Source organism: Carcharhinus amblyrhynchos, chromosome 5 (genome assembly GCF_965287045.1).
Source record: "Carcharhinus amblyrhynchos chromosome 5, sCarAmb.v2.hapA, whole genome shotgun sequence".
Taxonomy (NCBI): Eukaryota; Metazoa; Chordata; class Chondrichthyes; order Carcharhiniformes; family Carcharhinidae; genus Carcharhinus; species Carcharhinus amblyrhynchos.
Genome location: NC_137328.1, coordinates 108,326,170 through 108,342,680, shown reverse-complemented (window position 1 = coordinate 108,342,680; position 16,511 = coordinate 108,326,170). Strand labels below are relative to the sequence as shown.

The 16,511-nt window shown below is 43.7% G+C and overlaps 1 protein-coding gene across 1 annotated transcript; it reads right to left on the bottom strand.

The window, feature by feature from the left end:
- Positions 1 to 88: 88 nt before the first annotated feature.
- LOC145343285 (uncharacterized) lies at positions 89 to 16,170 on the bottom strand. Its single transcript, XM_080189427.1, has 5 exons — positions 16,061 to 16,170; positions 12,485 to 12,691; positions 7,420 to 7,514; positions 4,731 to 4,855; positions 89 to 419 (listed from the first exon to the last, which is right to left on the bottom strand). Exons 1-5 carry the CDS (start codon positions 16,133 to 16,135, stop codon positions 178 to 180), a joined length of 744 nt encoding a protein of 247 aa, XP_080045553.1. The 5' UTR covers positions 16,136 to 16,170; the 3' UTR covers positions 89 to 177.
- Between the last annotated feature and the right edge of the window lie 341 nt (positions 16,171 to 16,511).

The window sequence follows — 16,511 nt, the reverse complement described above, 5'->3', positions numbered from 1 at the left end:
GCATTTCAGTGACACTGCTTTGTTTCAGTACAAGCAACAACTCATGGGGTCTTTATACACCTTGCACGATGTCAGCAATTTTGCAAAATTTGATAATATTCTTAAAATGGCACCAACTGCTGAATTGCCCAACCAATGCTTAGAATAGATACACTCGGACCCGGTTGTGACATTGATTTAAATAGAATTGTCGTCTTCCTCACTGCTGCTAGATGCTTCTCCAAACAGATTCCCTCTGGTGGAATTTAATTCAAGCTTGTTCTTTGATGTCAGTTTTAAGGTGATGAGGACAGGAGTGTTGCTCATGCCAAGGAGAATGAGGTTGCTTTCGAGTGCAAGAGTCATGTTCTGAATGACGCTGTCAGGTGTAAAAACTGATAGTACGTTACCACCTTCAAGGTCCCATATACTCACATCACCTGAGGCAGGAGAGAGAAGGAATTGATTAACCTGAAATGCCTTATTTAAGCAACCAATTCAGGTGCTGCTAACTGCAGCACAATACTCTACAGTCAAAAAACTGTGTACAGGCTCTCAGATTAGTTCGAGGTTGTGAGTTCCCCAATTAAAATATCACGGGAAGAAGAGGACAGAAGTCTTATTTGATTTATTATTGTCATGTGTTTATCTATAGTGGAAGTATTATTTGTTGCATGCTATACAGTCAGAGTACCATTCATAGGGAAGGAAAGGTGTAGAGGAAGATCAACTTAGTGTGAGGTAGATTCATTCAAAAGTCTGATGGCAGCAAGAAAGAAGCTGTTCTTGAGTCAGTTGGTTAATGCCCTCATACTTTTGTATCTTTGTCCCAACGGAAGAAGATGGAAGAGGGTATGTCAGGGTGTGTGGGGTCCTTAATTATGCTGGCTGTTTTTCCAAGGCAGCAGGAAGTGTAGACTGGGTCAACGGATGGGAGACTGTTTTGCGTGATGGGCTGGGCTTCATTCACGACCCTTTCTAGTTTCTTGCAGTCTTGGGCAGAGCAGGAGCCATACCAAGTTGAGATACATCCAGAAAGGATGCTTTCTATGGTGCTCCTGTAAAAGTTGGTGAAAATCATTGCAGACATGTCAAATTTCTTTAATCTTCTGAGAAAGTAGAGGCACTGGTGGGCTTTTTTAACTAGTGTGTCAGCAAGGCTAGACCAGGACAGGTTGCTGGGGATCTAGACACCTTAAAAACTTGAAGCTCTTAACCATATCTACTTCATCCCCAGGGACATGTAGACAGGGCATTTTCTCCACGATGCTTGCTGAAATTGACTGTTTGTCATTGAGGGAGAGATTATTGGCACCATACCACTTCACCAGATTCTCCATTCATTCCTGTCTTCTGTCTTAACATAAGAACATAAGAAATAGGAGCAGGAGTAGGCCATCTAGCCCTTCGAGCCTGCCCCGCCATTCAATAAGATCATGGCTGATCTGTTGTGGCTCAGTTCCACTTTCCCGCCCTCTCCCCATAACCCTTAATCCCCTCTCTTATCAAGAACCCATCAACCCGCTTCTTAAAAATATTTAGCGAGGCAGCCTCCACCACTTCAACGGGCAGAGAATTCCAGAGATTCACCACCCTTTGAGTGAAGAAGTTCCTCCTCAACTCCGTTCTAAACCACCTCCCCTTTATCTTGAGGCTGTGCCCCCTAGTCCTACTGTCTTTTTTGAGCGGGAAGAGTCTCTCCACCTCTATCCTATCCATCCCATTCATCATCTTATACGTCTCAATGAGATCTCCCCTCGTTCTTCTAAACTCTAACGAGTACAAGCCTAGTTTATTCAGCCTCTCCTCATAGCTCAATCCCCTCAACTCCGGTATCAGCCTAGTAAACCTCCTCTGCACTCCCTCCAGGGCCAAAATATCCTTGCGCAGGTGCGGCGCCCAAAACTGCACACAGTACTCCAGCTGCGGCCTCACCAATGCCCTATACAGCTGCAGCAAGACCTCCCTACTTTTATATTCAATCCCCCTCGCTATGAAGGCCAGCATCCCATTCGCCTTCCTGACCACCTGCTGCACCTGCAAGCTGGGTTTTTGCGACTCATGCACAAGGACCCCGAGGTCCCTCTGCACCGTCGCCTGCTGCAGTTTTTCGCCACGTAAGTAATAGTCCTTCCTACCATTCTTCCTACCAAAGTGGACCACCTCACACTTGCCAACATTAAATTCCATTTGCCATTTCCTGGCCCATTCGCCCAGCCTATCTAGATCCTTCTGCAGACTCTCCACACCCTCCGCACAATTTGTCTTGTCATTGTTTGAGATTAACTCACTACAGTGGTGTAATCAGCAAACTTTAAAATTGAGTTGGAGAGGAATTTGGCCCCACAGTCAAACGTGTATAAGGAGTATAGTGGGCTGAGGACACAGCCTTGTGGGGCATCGGTGTTGAGGTGTTGTCGCTAACCTTACTCATTGTGGTCTCTGGATTAGGAAGTTAGGATCGTCACAGAGGGAGGAGCCGAGCCCCAGGCCACAGAGTTTGGAGATGAGTTTCATAGGAATAATTGTGTTGAAGGCTGAGCTGTAATCAATACGTAGGAGTCTGACATAGGTGTTTTTGAACCTAGGTGTTCCAGGGTTGAGTGCAGGGCAAGGGCGATAGTGTCTGTTGTGGATCTGATACGGCAGTAGGTGAACTATAGCGGATCCAGACAATCTGGGAGGCTGGAATTGATTCATGCCATGACTAACCTTTCGAAGCATTTCATAATGATGAATGTCAGAGCCATCGGCTGATCGTCATTAAGGCTTGGTTTTCTTTTTGGCACCGGAATGATAGTCATCTTGAAGCAGGTAGGGACCTCTGATTGTTGTAAAGAGAGGTTGAAGATGTCTGTCAATACCCCGCACAGGATCTGAGTGCCCCATCCGAGCCTGTCGCTTTCTGCCGTTTGATGTTTGAAAAGATTGGTCTGACATCTGCAGTGGTGACCTCATACAGGTTCATCCGGGGTGGAGGGTGTGTGCTCGCTGATGTTTTGCTGAAAACGGGCATCAAATGCACTGAGCTCATCAGGAAGGGATGTGTTAGAGCTGATGATTTTACATGCCTTCATTTTGTAGCCTGTTACGCTTTGCAGACCTTGTGGGAGTCTGTGGGGCTAGCCTGGGGCTCTAACTTGGTCTGGTACTGTCTTCTGGAATCTTTGGAGCTCCTTAGATCATGTATGGCTTTTTTTAAAGAGGTCAGGGTCGCCTGACTTGAACACCCCAGACCTGGACTTCAGCAAGCAGTGTGTACCCTATTCATCCACCGTTTCCAGTTGGGAAACACGTGGATTTGCTTCTTTGGCACACAGTCTTACTAATAAAGGCAGTTACTGACATGACGTGCTTGTTCAGGTTGGTTGGAGAGTCTTGAAATACTGACCACTGTCTAAGCAGTCCCATGGGAGACCGTCTGCTTCCTCAGACCAACATTGCACAACTTTCTTTGATGGATTCTCCCACTTCAGTTTTTGCTTCTAAGCTGGGAGCAGGAGCACAGCCAAAGTGTGGGAGAGCAAAAGAGTGATTGGTATGTTTGATACTTGTGTAGCAGTGATCCAGGATGTTTGGGCCTCTGGTGGAACAGGAGACATGTTGGTGATATCTTGATAGTACACTCTTGAGCTTGGCCTGATTGAGGTCCCCAGCCACGCTGAACAAGGCCTCAGGATGTTTCATCTCAAACCTTTTTGTGATGGTGTATATTTTGTCCAGCACAATCTTCCCGTCTGCATGGGGTGGGATGTAAACTGCCATCAGGATAATGGAGGTGAATTCGTGCAGAAGGTAGCGGGGTGGCATTTTAGCCTCACGTATTCTACATCTGGTTGCAGAAACTTGTCAGTGTTACGTCTAGGCACCACAAGGTGTTGATTAGGCAGCAGACCCCACCTCCCCTAGCCTTGCCTGAGGATGCTGTACGGTCCATCTGGTGGATTGAAAAGCCCTCTGGTTGTAGGGCTGCTCATCTGGGAGGAGGTATGAAGATATTTTGGAACCAGAGTTTCATTTAATGAGGGACTCGAGACCAGAATTTTTTTGAAGTTGGTATTTTATTTCCACATGTCTTTTCCATTTGAAGAGGTAATCTCATTATACAGATTATCCAACTAACCTCTATTAGTGGTCTAGCTGCTCTGAGATGGATCAGAGATGCCCAATGATAGCTGAGTTTTGTTTGTTCCTAACTAAGGCATTGTCATTTAAGTTATCTCCCGCTATGGAGAGCCACTGCTACAGATCACCACTTTACCACCATCACAGTACGGAGCTCTGTCATTTCTTGCTTCCCTAATTGGCTCATAGCAAGTAGATTAACAAATGAATCCAGTGCAGATAATTCACTTTTACAAGTTTTATCTCTTCATATTGTGCTAAAGGCTATTAAACTTGATCATTGTTTGGTGAAATGCCTGCAGTCCACCACTTTGGAGTTGCCAGTGTCCAGTGTGTGCTCATACACAGTATCCAATTCCATTGACTATTGGGCAGCACAGAATGAAGAAATGGGGTGCCTGAAACACAGAAGAGCTGTTCTCCAAACTCTTCAACGGGTAAGATATTGCTCTCTTTCTACACCTATTAACTGAGACCTAGACAGATATCTTACAACTATGAATTAGTTAAGTGTTTTGTAGATCGATGTAAATTTAAAATGCTTGGTGGGGAAAGGGAAAACTTGATCCCAAAAAGCATGGTTAAAGCCTGGTATACAATTTTTTGGAGGGATTAGTTGCACATACCTGCCAGAAGAATAGCTTTTGATCCACCATCTGTCAAATGTGCGATACTGTTTGTTGTAAAGTTAAGGGTCTCATATCCTGGAATAGTCTTGTGGCCTTTTCTGAATGGGTCCCACACTTTCAGCCTTTTCAGAAAAAGGGAGGAGAAAGAAAAGCTCATTACCTGTTGACTTGGCATGTGTGTACAAATCAAAGGATTCACGTTGTGACCCCTGATGCTGGAGCATGACGATTGCCAATCTAGAAGGCTGGTCACTTCTGTGTTTGAGTGAACCAGCTGCATAGCGAAACACAAAGTCAAAGTCAGTTTATTATCAAGTTAGTGATATCCCTGGAAGAACATGCATGATGCGCTGAGAACATCTTTTGGCTGAACAGCATCCTTTCGGGTGGCAACAGATCTGGAAGCAATGCTGGCCAACTGCTCATTTCCATTTCAGGAACCTTGTATGATACACTACTTGGACACAGAGTGTAACGGGTGTGTGGTAGGCCTGAGGACTCCCTGGTCAATAATAATATGGAGATGGTACAGTACCAGTCTGGTACAATGATATCAGCCAGCAGTTTAACAGCCTTTGTAAAAAATGTAAATATATAGGAATCTGGAATTGGATTGAATGATTATGCTTCATAGAACATGTCCATCACAATCTGTGCAGGTCTCCAACATACAACAGAGAAGTCCCAACACTGCTTTCATTTATTTTCTCAGATGAGCATTTGAAATATAGAAACAGAAATAGAAATCCCACAGTACAGAAAGAGGCCCTTTGGCCCATCGAGTCTGCACTGACTACAATCCCACCCTGGCCCTACCCCCAAACTACATATTTTACCCACTAATTCTCTCTAACCTGTGTATCTATGGTCAATTTGGCATGGCCAATCAACCTAACCTATCATAATCTATAATATGGAACAAGTACTGGCAAATGGGAATAGTGCGACTTGTCGGTGCAGTCTCAATGGGCTGAAGAATCTTTTCTGCGCTGCCCGGTTCTGTGATGCTGTCTGTCTTTAAAATATTTGCAATTTGAATCTGTCACCAATAGAAGGCAGCAAAGGATAATCTAATTCGACAGATGAAGTCAAGTGAACACGATTTAATTGCAGCAGAGACAACTTGTTTTACTATATTAAAGGTAAATACGCTTCACGGGGTTTTGAAGCAGAATTTGAGCCTGTAGCAGGTGAGGTATTAGAGCAAATGATCAAAGAGGGATGTTCTAAGTAAAGCTGTGATGTGGAGATGCTGGCGTTGGACTGGGGTGGGCACAGTAAGAAGTCTCACAACACCAGGTTAAAGTCTAACAGGTTTATTTGGAATCACGAACTTGATGAAGGAGCAGTGCTTTGAAAGCCTGTGATTCCGAATAAACCTGTTGGCCTTTAACCTGGTGTTGTGAAACTTATTACTATTAAAGAAGGAAATAGGAGTTTTAGAGACAGGCTTCCAGAGCTTAGAATCGAGGCACCTGAAAGGTGGAATGATTAAAATTGGGATATTTGAGAGTTTATAATTGGAGGAGTATATTTATCCTGGGGGGACTGGAGGAGGTTACAGCATTGGGGGTCACGGCCTTGAAAGGATTTGAAAACGAGTGCAAATTTTCAAATTCAATCATTAACTGGAAGGCAGTATCGATCAGTGGGAACAGGTGTGGGTGAACAGGGAATAAAAGCAGGGGGCAGCAGAATTTTGGATGATCTCAAATTTAGGGGGAGTGGTTGGTGGCCAAGAGTGTTGGAGTTGTCAACTCTAGAGGTAACCAAGGCATGGATGAGTGCTTCGGCCACAGATGAGCTCAGGCAGGGACAGAGATGAGACTGAAACATTTGCAAGTGTTTTTAGCCAGAAGTGCAAAATGCAAAGCGGATGATGCGCCCTGGGCTTCACCTGAGGTTTCAATGTTATAGATGCAAGTTGTCAGCCAATTTTTGTTCATTCTAAATTATATCAACAAATGGCTGAGCATTTACTGCACACTGTAAAGGCTATGGGCCCCCAGCGTTTTGAATACAATGCTGAAGTCTTGTGTTCCAGAATTATCCATACCTCTGGCACCCATCCAAGAGCCTAAATATGGACCTCCTCCACTGCTGGTACACTCTGGCAGCAGTGTGCACCATTTACAGGATACACTGCAGCAACTTGCCAAGGCTCCTTTGGCAGCAGCAGTTTCCAAATCTCCAATATCTTCCATCTAGTAGAAAAAGGACAACAAGTGCCTACGAACAGCCAAGTTCATAAGATATAGGAGCAGAATTAGGCCATTTGGCCCATTGAATCTGCTCCGCCATTTGATCATGGCTGATATGCTGCTCATCCCCATTTTATAAACACCTTACAGGTTCTCCTCTAAGTCACACACATAGAAATCCTAAAAAGTTTGCAAAACACAAGAGGGCCATTGAGTCAGTTAAAAAGAGCTGTCCAATCTAATTTCACTTGGTTTACAGCAGGGCAGATCACAGCTCTTCACGTAGACCCACCAAACCCCTGCTTGTAATGTTCACAGTTTAAGTCTAACGATTTAGTCAAAATGCTCTTCTTGCCATTATGCCTTCCTTGTCCATTTGCCCTGCCACACTGGCTGCATGCTGGAGAAAATGCTTGTCATGTTTAATTGCTTTTGAACCAACTGGTGAAACATTTTGAGTTGTCAAAGTGAAGCTTACTAATTACCTGTTTGCTTTTACCACGCCAAACACAATTCGGTCAGCAGTGCTCGTGATTGCAATGCAACAGACATTTGGTTCATTTTTTAAACGCTTCCTGACCTGAACATAAAACATAATTAAGAAAAAAAATGTTGTTTGTCAACAAACAATTGTTGCATTTATCTTTCCATCTGTTAGAATGTATGTGCTTATATGACTTGTACTTGTATATCACCTTTCTACATCTGAATGCATTCACATTCATGACACAAAACATAGAATCAGATGCAGCACAATATCAATTGTGACTCAGTTGATCACAATACTTACTTCAGAGTAGGGTTCAAGCCCTACTCCACGCTTGAGCATAAATATGAAGGTTGACATGTGTCATGCACAGTACAGGCATGTCATATTGTGAGCTTTCAGACAACACTTTTAAAATTTAGACACAAACAATTTGTTAAGAAGGCTACCACAAATCATATGATGTTAGGCATTTGATTTACAAACAGTATCAAGTTTTCAGTAATTACCTAATTAAACGGTGGGTTGTGCGTGGGCTGCTCTTGGATGTTTTGAGAGTGGCCTAGTACTTCGCGTCGTGTTGTGTGCTTAAACCTGGACCAGCAGACGGGCACCACAACATCTCAGTGACTATCACTGCTAGCTGTGCAGATACATGGATTTGGGCCGGTGTTGGCGGGAGTTTGCGCATTCTCCCTGTGGTTGCGTGGGTTTCCTCCGGGTGCTCCGGTTTCCTCCCACACCCCAAAGATGTGCTTTTAGGCTGATTGGTGTACCAAACTGACCCTACACTATTCTCCCCTGAATCTGGTTACAATAGGGGTACCATTAGCATACACAAAGGGCAAGGTAGGTGTAGGAAAATGCTTTGTTAAGATGGTGGCGTGGGCTCGTTGGGCCGAAGGGCCTGTTTCCTGTGCTAGGTTGTTCTTTGTTCTAAATCTGGACATGTGGAGGGCCCCTTACAGCCATTTGTAGAATTCATGTCTTATTGTTTAAGGATGGATCAATGCCTAAAGACTATGGAGTTTCCAGACTGCCTGTCTCCATGTTTCATACTGGATAAAAGAGAGGATTGAAACTTAAAGGCCTTTATCAACTCCCGCATTGTCATGATGGCCTCCCCAATCCACGCTAAAGTAGGAGGGCCTCAGAAGTGTTAATCCAGCAGTCGTGTGGGCAAATTTGGTTTCAAGGATTGCATCCTTACTGTACCAGCACCCAGCAGATTAATGAGAACCACCAGTCATCAGCCAATCTGAGAACTAGACTGCAACTAGCTATAGATTATCTTGTGGCCAAATCTGTTCCAGATTCAAAGTTCACCTGAGAATCAACCTCACAGATATTTGACTACAAGAGACCTTGCAACATGCTGTGAACCCTTCATTTCACAAGATCCTCACTTCAACTTTATTTAAATCACCAAAGCTATGCAGCAAACCAAAGGCCTGTCATGATGGAGACTGCAAATCATAAATCAATGACTGAATTAACTAATATATTTATATGTATTTGATCTTTATGTGTGTATTTGTGAAATTCACATATCTTGTTTGAGGATGGATCAATACCTAAAGACTTTGGAGTTTCCAGACTGCCTGTCTCCATGTTTCATACTGGTCAAGAGGGAGGGTTGAATATCAATGGCCTTTATCAAGCCCCATTGTATCATAACTGCCTCCCCAATCCATGTTAGAGTGAGTGTGTGCGTAAGATTGAATGTGTAACTTTGTGTTAATTCAGGTAAGTATCTGAATATGAATAACCTTCTTTATTTTGAACTCACGAAAGCTTGCTGCTGAATAATTTAATTGGCGTACACACTCCAGGGGTAAGGAAAAAGGCACTTCTTTCCACATTCCGCATTAAGAGATCTAAAATGTATTCTGTTCATGATACACACTAATGCATTATTTTCAAAAATGTTAAGAGATGCCATTTTTCAAATGTATAATTAAACCAAGGTTCCATTTGCCTGATCCAAATGGATGTATTTTGAAAAAGAGTACAGGAGATATCCCTGTTGTTCTCAATCAACATCACAAAAAGAGATTATCTGGTCATTATCATGTGGCTGTTTGTGGGAGTTTGCTGTTTACATACTAATATCTCCGACCTGGTAACAGTAACTATGCTTCAGAAGTACTTCATTTTCTGCAAAGCATTTCAGACCTCCAGTGGTCATGAAAAGAGCCATGGAAACACAAGTGTTTCTTATTTCATACAAAACAAATGACTCAGTGTTATGAATATTATTACATGGCAGACATTTTGGATACTGCAAGGCAAACCACTGGCAAATGCACCTTCATTAATAAAGTAATGTCATCCAGGGCATTGAGAAAAACTCCCACATTTGTTTCAAATAATGCCCTTTCTTAATGTCCTCTCCAAATGACTATTGACTTTTACAATTGATAAGAATTCTGCCATCTTTATCTAACTGAAAGTCAAAGAAAAATTTCTAGTGCCGTAGATGTCCTCAGGACATTCCAAAGTGCTCGGTGGTCAATGAGTCATAGAGGTTTACAGCATAGAAACAGGCCCTTTGGCCTAACTTATCCATGCCATCCTTTTTTTTAAAATCCCTAAACTAAAAACAATTGCCCATATCCCTCTATACCTATCTTACCCATGTAACTGTCTAAACGCTTTTCAAAAGACAAAATTGTACCTGCCTCTACTACGAACTCTGGCAGCTTGTTCCAGACACTCACCGCCTCTCTGGACTCTTATACCTCTCCCCTCTCACCTTAAACCTATGCCCTCTATTTTTAGATTCTCCTACCTTTGAGAAAATATATTGAGTATCTAGCTGATCTATGTCCCTCATTATTTTATAGACCCCTCAGCCTCCTATGCTCCAGAGAAAAAAAAATCCCAGTCTATCCAGCCTCTCATAACTCAAACTGTCAAGTTCCAGTAGCATCCTAATAAATCTCTTCTGCACTCTTTCTAGTTTGATATATCCTTTCAATAAGGCGACAAGAACTATACATAGTATTCCAAGTATGGCCTTACCAATGTCTTCTACAACTTCAACAAGATGTCCCAACTCCTGTATTCAATGTTCTGACTAATGAACCACTATGTAATCGTGGTCACTGTTGTAACAGAGAATCACAGCAAGTTCTCCACAAACAACAGTGGGATTCACGACTGGCCAATTTATTTCGAAGGTGTTGGATAAGGGACAGAGTTGAGTCAGGACACCTTGTCGTCTTAGAATGAGACAGTGAAGTGTTTTACATTAAACCCAGAGAATCAATGAGGTCTGGGTTCAATGAAAAAACCTCTGACAATGTTAGCTATTGCACTGAAGTGTCTGCCCCAAATATGTGCTCAAGTCTTGGGAATGGGGCATGAAACCACAACATTCTGACTTGGAGGTCACAGTCAAGACTGCACTTTCTTTTCCTTTGCAACTAATTTTTCCTTTACATTTCCTCCAGACTTTCAGAAGCATTCCCAAAACATTTCTCCCCACCCCACTTCCCCTTCTATTTCTCTCCAGTTGGGTCAAGAAAATGGCTGCCAGCAATGATCCACTTATCCTTTACAAAATATTTAGCACTGTTGTGACACCGGGCAGCCAAATGCAATGCTTCTTTCACTAGCCTATACGTGAAATAAGGTACCCGCTTTTGAATAGACTGAAATTTAAATTAAAAATGTTTTAAATACTCATCAGGTCTGGCAGCATCTGAGCAGAGGGACACATATTTAATGGGGAAAATTTTACCATCCTGCACAAAGTGGGATTGTCGGCTCACAATGGACAGGAAGGGTGGGGGAAAACTCGAGTGGTGTGGGGGGTGTGTGGCACCACGACTGGATTGATTCCACTCACAATCTATCGCTGGGGAACTTTACTAACTTTGGACAGCTCTGGATAGATCTCCCATCATAAGGAGATTGGAGATCAATTTAAAATATTCAAATGACTTGTTAAGGACCGCTTTACCATCCATTGGTATTTTGCCAATGTCGCATTGAACCCCACCCTGTCTGGTGGGAAGGCCACTGGCTGAATGCAGGCAGCATTGTAATGGCAACCTGGAAGGGTGGTGGTTGCGGGGGAGCGTTTTTTAATTCGAAGAGGAGGCTGCAGATAGGGAAGGGAGACCCAGGAGCCCCAGCGATTACCTCAGAAGGGTTTGATTGGCAAGGAAATCAAGCGTTATGGGCTACATCAGATCAGCCATGATCTTATTGATTGGCAGAGCAGGCTCAAGGGGCTGAATGGCCTACCCCTGTTTCTACTTATGTTCTTCTGTTCCCTTCCATCAATATCATTTTTATATTTTGTTAATGTGGTAGGGTTCCCTTTAAGCGGTGAATTCTTGCAGGGTTATGTGACCCATTTGGCCAATCGGGTCACAGCGCATGGATCCTGGGGCTGGGTGTGAGTTTTCCCTGCAGTAAGGAGTCTGGAATCATATAATATGTTAGCCCTTATATCGCTCTCTGTAAATAGTTTCTTACCTTAGTAAACGGTTCATTCATTAAGCTTCTTGGTAGTAGTCCATCTTTGAAGATACTATAATTAATTATCTTCAATCTGCCTTCTGTAGGCTGCAGGGTCTATTCCTGGCACAATTGAGGTGCTCGAGCCTTTGGCCAGTTGATGTCCCCCAGAGTGAAGTGAAGTCGCTAGTCAGTTAACACCACACTCAGCATTAAATGGCTGTGGTGCTGCCAACATGGGCCAAGATCCGCTCACCACCAATCTTTTCAGTGGTGGGGCAAGAAAGCCCCTTGATCTGAAAAATCCTGCCCAAGGTTTCAAGTGGTGACCAAAGTTCACAACCTGAAGCATTAACTCTTGTTTCTCTTTCCACAGATGCTGCCAGACCTACTGTGTGTTCCCAACATTTCCTTATTTTTAAATTTCAGATTTTCAGCATCGGTAATTTTTAGATTTCGGGTGAATATGTTGACCGTGATCTGACTAATGAGATAAGGAAAGAACCCTGTTTCCTAAATGTGAAAAGATCCTCGAAGATGCTAACCACATCCTTCACAAACTACAAGAGCTATAAAGAAATGAACGTTTTTACCTTCCCAGTCTGCAAGTCCCACAAAGTGACATAACTAACTTTCTCAGCATCATTGTAATTTGACAGCACCAGATAGCTGCCGCTGTACGTCAATGCAGCAATATGCAGGAACAACATGGATGTCCGGTCTTCAAGGGTCTGGATGTGAGACTCAGTCTCCAAGTTGAAGACGGCAAGATGATGTGCAAAGTAGGAGCAGACAATTATCTGAAACAGAGATTGCAGGTAAGGTTGGAACTAATACTGCTTTCAACTGCTTTCCCCATGCCTTCCTCATCTCATTCCTCCTGAAGACATTTGACGCAATTTTACTACCTCACCTGCCCGAGGCTTGTAAGATCCCGCCTGAAGCCAATGGAGAATGCTGTTCTGCGAGCCTCGCCGCCCTGGTAAAATTCCTGCCATTGACCCACACTGGTCTTCAATTCTCCAGCATCCCTCATATCTTTCCACTGGCCCGTCAGAGCTCAAACTGAATTGTACGTTCATCCCTTATGATCAGGAGAACAAATTCTAGCTAATTTCCTTCTCCTCCGTGGTCACAAATTACTGGGACCCTACTTGACTGCCAGTTCAACTGAGATTAATCCAACACCATCATAGAAGCATGGCCACTGGAAGGATTGCAGCAGATCCGCAGACGCTGGCCAATCTGCAAGGGAAATGTCAATTGGGACACAGCACACAAAAAGACATAAGCAGGGACCTGAACGGGTGCATCTGAATTCCTGATTACAATCACACCATATGATACGTTTATATACTGATTGGAATAATTCCTAAAATTATTCTTGTTCTATGCAAGGCTCGAAGACAGGTGTGGTCAAAGTGGGTTCCAGTTAATGGAGCCAAAACTGTGGAATGTGGGGACCGTTTTGTTAGGACAGTCTATACCTGGGGCCAGTGTTCTGGTGAACCGCATAACCAGGAAGGTAGAGAGGATTTTAAACAAAATAGTGAGGACAAAGGATCAAATTTTGGAAAATGTGCTACATCAAAGAGTAGAAGCAAGGTAAGGGAGACAGATGGCACAGTGTTTAGCATTGTTGCCTCACAGTGCCAGGGACCCAGGTTCAATTCCAGCCTCGGGTCACTGTCTGTGTGGAGTTTGCACATTCTCCCCTTGTCTGTATGGGCTTCCTCCGGGTGCACTAGTTTCCTCCCAGAGCCCATTGATGTGCTGGTTGGATTGATTGGCCATGATAAATTTCCCCTTAGTGTCAGAGGGATTAGGAGGGTAAATGTGTGGAGTTGTCGTCAGTGCAGACTCGATGAGCCAAATGGCCTCCTTCTACATTATAGATTCAATTTAACCTGGGAAATGATAAACGCACCATGACAGGAAGGATAGAGAGTACATAGAAGATAGGAGCAGGAGGCGGCTATTTGGCTCTTCGAGCCTGCTCCGCCATTCATCATGATCATGGCTGATCATCCAACTCAATAGCCTAATCCTACTCTCCCCCAATAACCTTTGATCCCATTTGCTCCAAGTGCTATATCTAGCTACCTCTTGAATACATTCAATATTTTGGCATCAACGACTTCCTGTGGTAATGAATTCCACAGGTTCGCCACTCTTTAGGTGAAGAAATGTCTCCTCATCTCCGTCCTTACTGATCTACCCTGTATCCTCAGACTGTGACCCCTGGTTCTGGACATCCCCACCATTGGGAACACCCTCCCTGCATCTACCCTGTCTAGTCCTGTTAGAATTTTATGTCTTGATGAAATCCCCCCCACATTCGTCCAGTGAAAATAATCCTAACCTAGTCAATGTCTTACAAATCTAAGGATAAATTAGCAGGTAAAACAAGAGGTTACAAATATAATGAAAGCACAAATCTAAAGGCCCTGTATCAAATACATGTAGCATTCAAAACAAAACTTATGAATTTATAAATAGGAATAGAATATAAATAAATAAATGTAACCTGGTAGCCATTGCAAAGACATGGCTGCAGGATAACAGATTGAGACCTGAATATTGAGGGGTACATAACATTTAGGAAGGACAGGAAGCAAGGAAAAGGTGGAGGACTGGTTCTGTTAATTAATAATGTTTTCAGCACAATAGAGAGGGATGACTTGAATTTGGGATACCAGGCCACCAGGGTGGCACAGTGGTTAGCACTGCCTCACAGGGTCAGGTATCCAGGTTCAATTCTGGCCTCAGGTGACTGTGTGAAGTTTGCATGAACTCCCAGTGTCTGCGTGGGTTTCCTCCGGGTGTTTCAGTTTCCTCCTACAGTCTAAATTTGTGCGGGTTAGGTAGATTGGCCATGCTAAATTGTCCCTTAGAGTCCAAAGATGAGAGATTTAGGTGGACCTATGAAACCAATCTAAAGCCCATGTAACCTACACTATTCCAATATCATCTGTATATTTATCCAATGGCCATTTAAATGCCCTTAATGTTGGCGAGCCCACTACTGCTGCAGGCAGGGCATTCCATGCCCTTACTACTCTGAGTAAAGAACCTATCTCTGATATCTGTCCTATAATTATCACCCCTCAATTTAAAGCTATGTCCCTTCATGCTAACCATCTCCATCTGAGGAAAAAGGCTCTCACTGTCCACCCTATCTAATCCTCATCATCTTATATGCCTCTATTAAGTCAAAAGATGAAAATGTTGACAGAGGTCTGAAACCGGAAATCCTGATCTCCACCATTTTTGTGCGATTGTCACACTGACCCAGAGGTTCCACTGTGATCCTAATGCAAATGCTTGAAGTATGTCCACCCATAAGGGCGCTGTCATAGCCACAATGTGCCTTGCCTTTCAGTGTCTCCATCACATACCCCAGCAGAATTTTCCCATCCCGCCCATCACGGTAATTGTTCCTAGTAACTTCATTGCAGTGTTAACGCAAGGCTGCTTGGGACATGGACCATGCAAAGATCTGTTGACCTCGGGTGGGATCCGCCAACTTTGGGGGCAAGCGCAGCCAGAAAATCCTGCCCGTTCCTCCCGCAATCCAAATACAATGTTTGACAACTAAAGAGGGTGAAAACTATTACATAATATGGGGTCAAACTTCCTGCTATAACTTTAGTGGAAGATCTGTAGAAACCTTGGAGAAAGTGGGCAACCAGCCGCTTCTGAACTTTTTCCTGGATTTTCATTGATCTTCAGCTTAATTTATGACAGGAGATTGGAAAAACCCTATATAATTTTATTCTTCTATATTCAGATGGAAGCTGCAGGATTCAGGTTCATAGAATCCCTGCAGTGCAGAAGGAGGCCATTCGGCCCATCGAGTCTGCACAATCCCACCCAGGCCCTATTCCCATAACCCCACATATTTACCCTGTTAATCCCCTGATACTAGGGTCAATTTAGCATGGCCAATCAACCTAACCTGCACATTTTTGGAGTGTGGGAGGAAACCCACGCAAACACCAGGAGAACGTGCAAACTCCACCTATTCAGTGACCCGAGGCTGGAATTGAAGCCAGAACCCAGCTAACCACTGTGCCACCATGCCACTTAAATGTTTTAGCAGGGCAACACCAGTTTGGCTTGGTGAAAAAAAAACGCATTTAAATGTATTCTTACATTGAGTTTCTCACCTTCTCATCACCACTCAGCAGATACTGGTCAATTGGGTTAGACTTCTCGTTTGAGAACTGCTGTAATATTTCCATTTCTCGTCTCACATCATTCTCCAGCCTCCTTTTTCGTGCCGTCTTTGTCTCATTACGCTTTGCCCAGGGGGTGAGAAACACTGGAATTACACAGGGATATTGTGTCATGGTTTCATGATTAAAACAACAAACACGCCCATGAGATTCCTTTCACGCAATGTGGGTAGGCCAGCATTTGTTGCCCAAGGGCAATTGCCCTTGGTGGTGGTGGTGAGCTGCCTTCTTTAACTACTGCAGTCCATGTGCTGTAGGTACACTCACGGTGCTGTTAAAACGCCAGGATTCTGACTTATTAACAGTGAAAGAACACCCTTGTAGTTCCAAGTCAGGATGGTGTGTCACTTGAAGGGGAACTTGCAGGTGGTGGTGTTCCCAT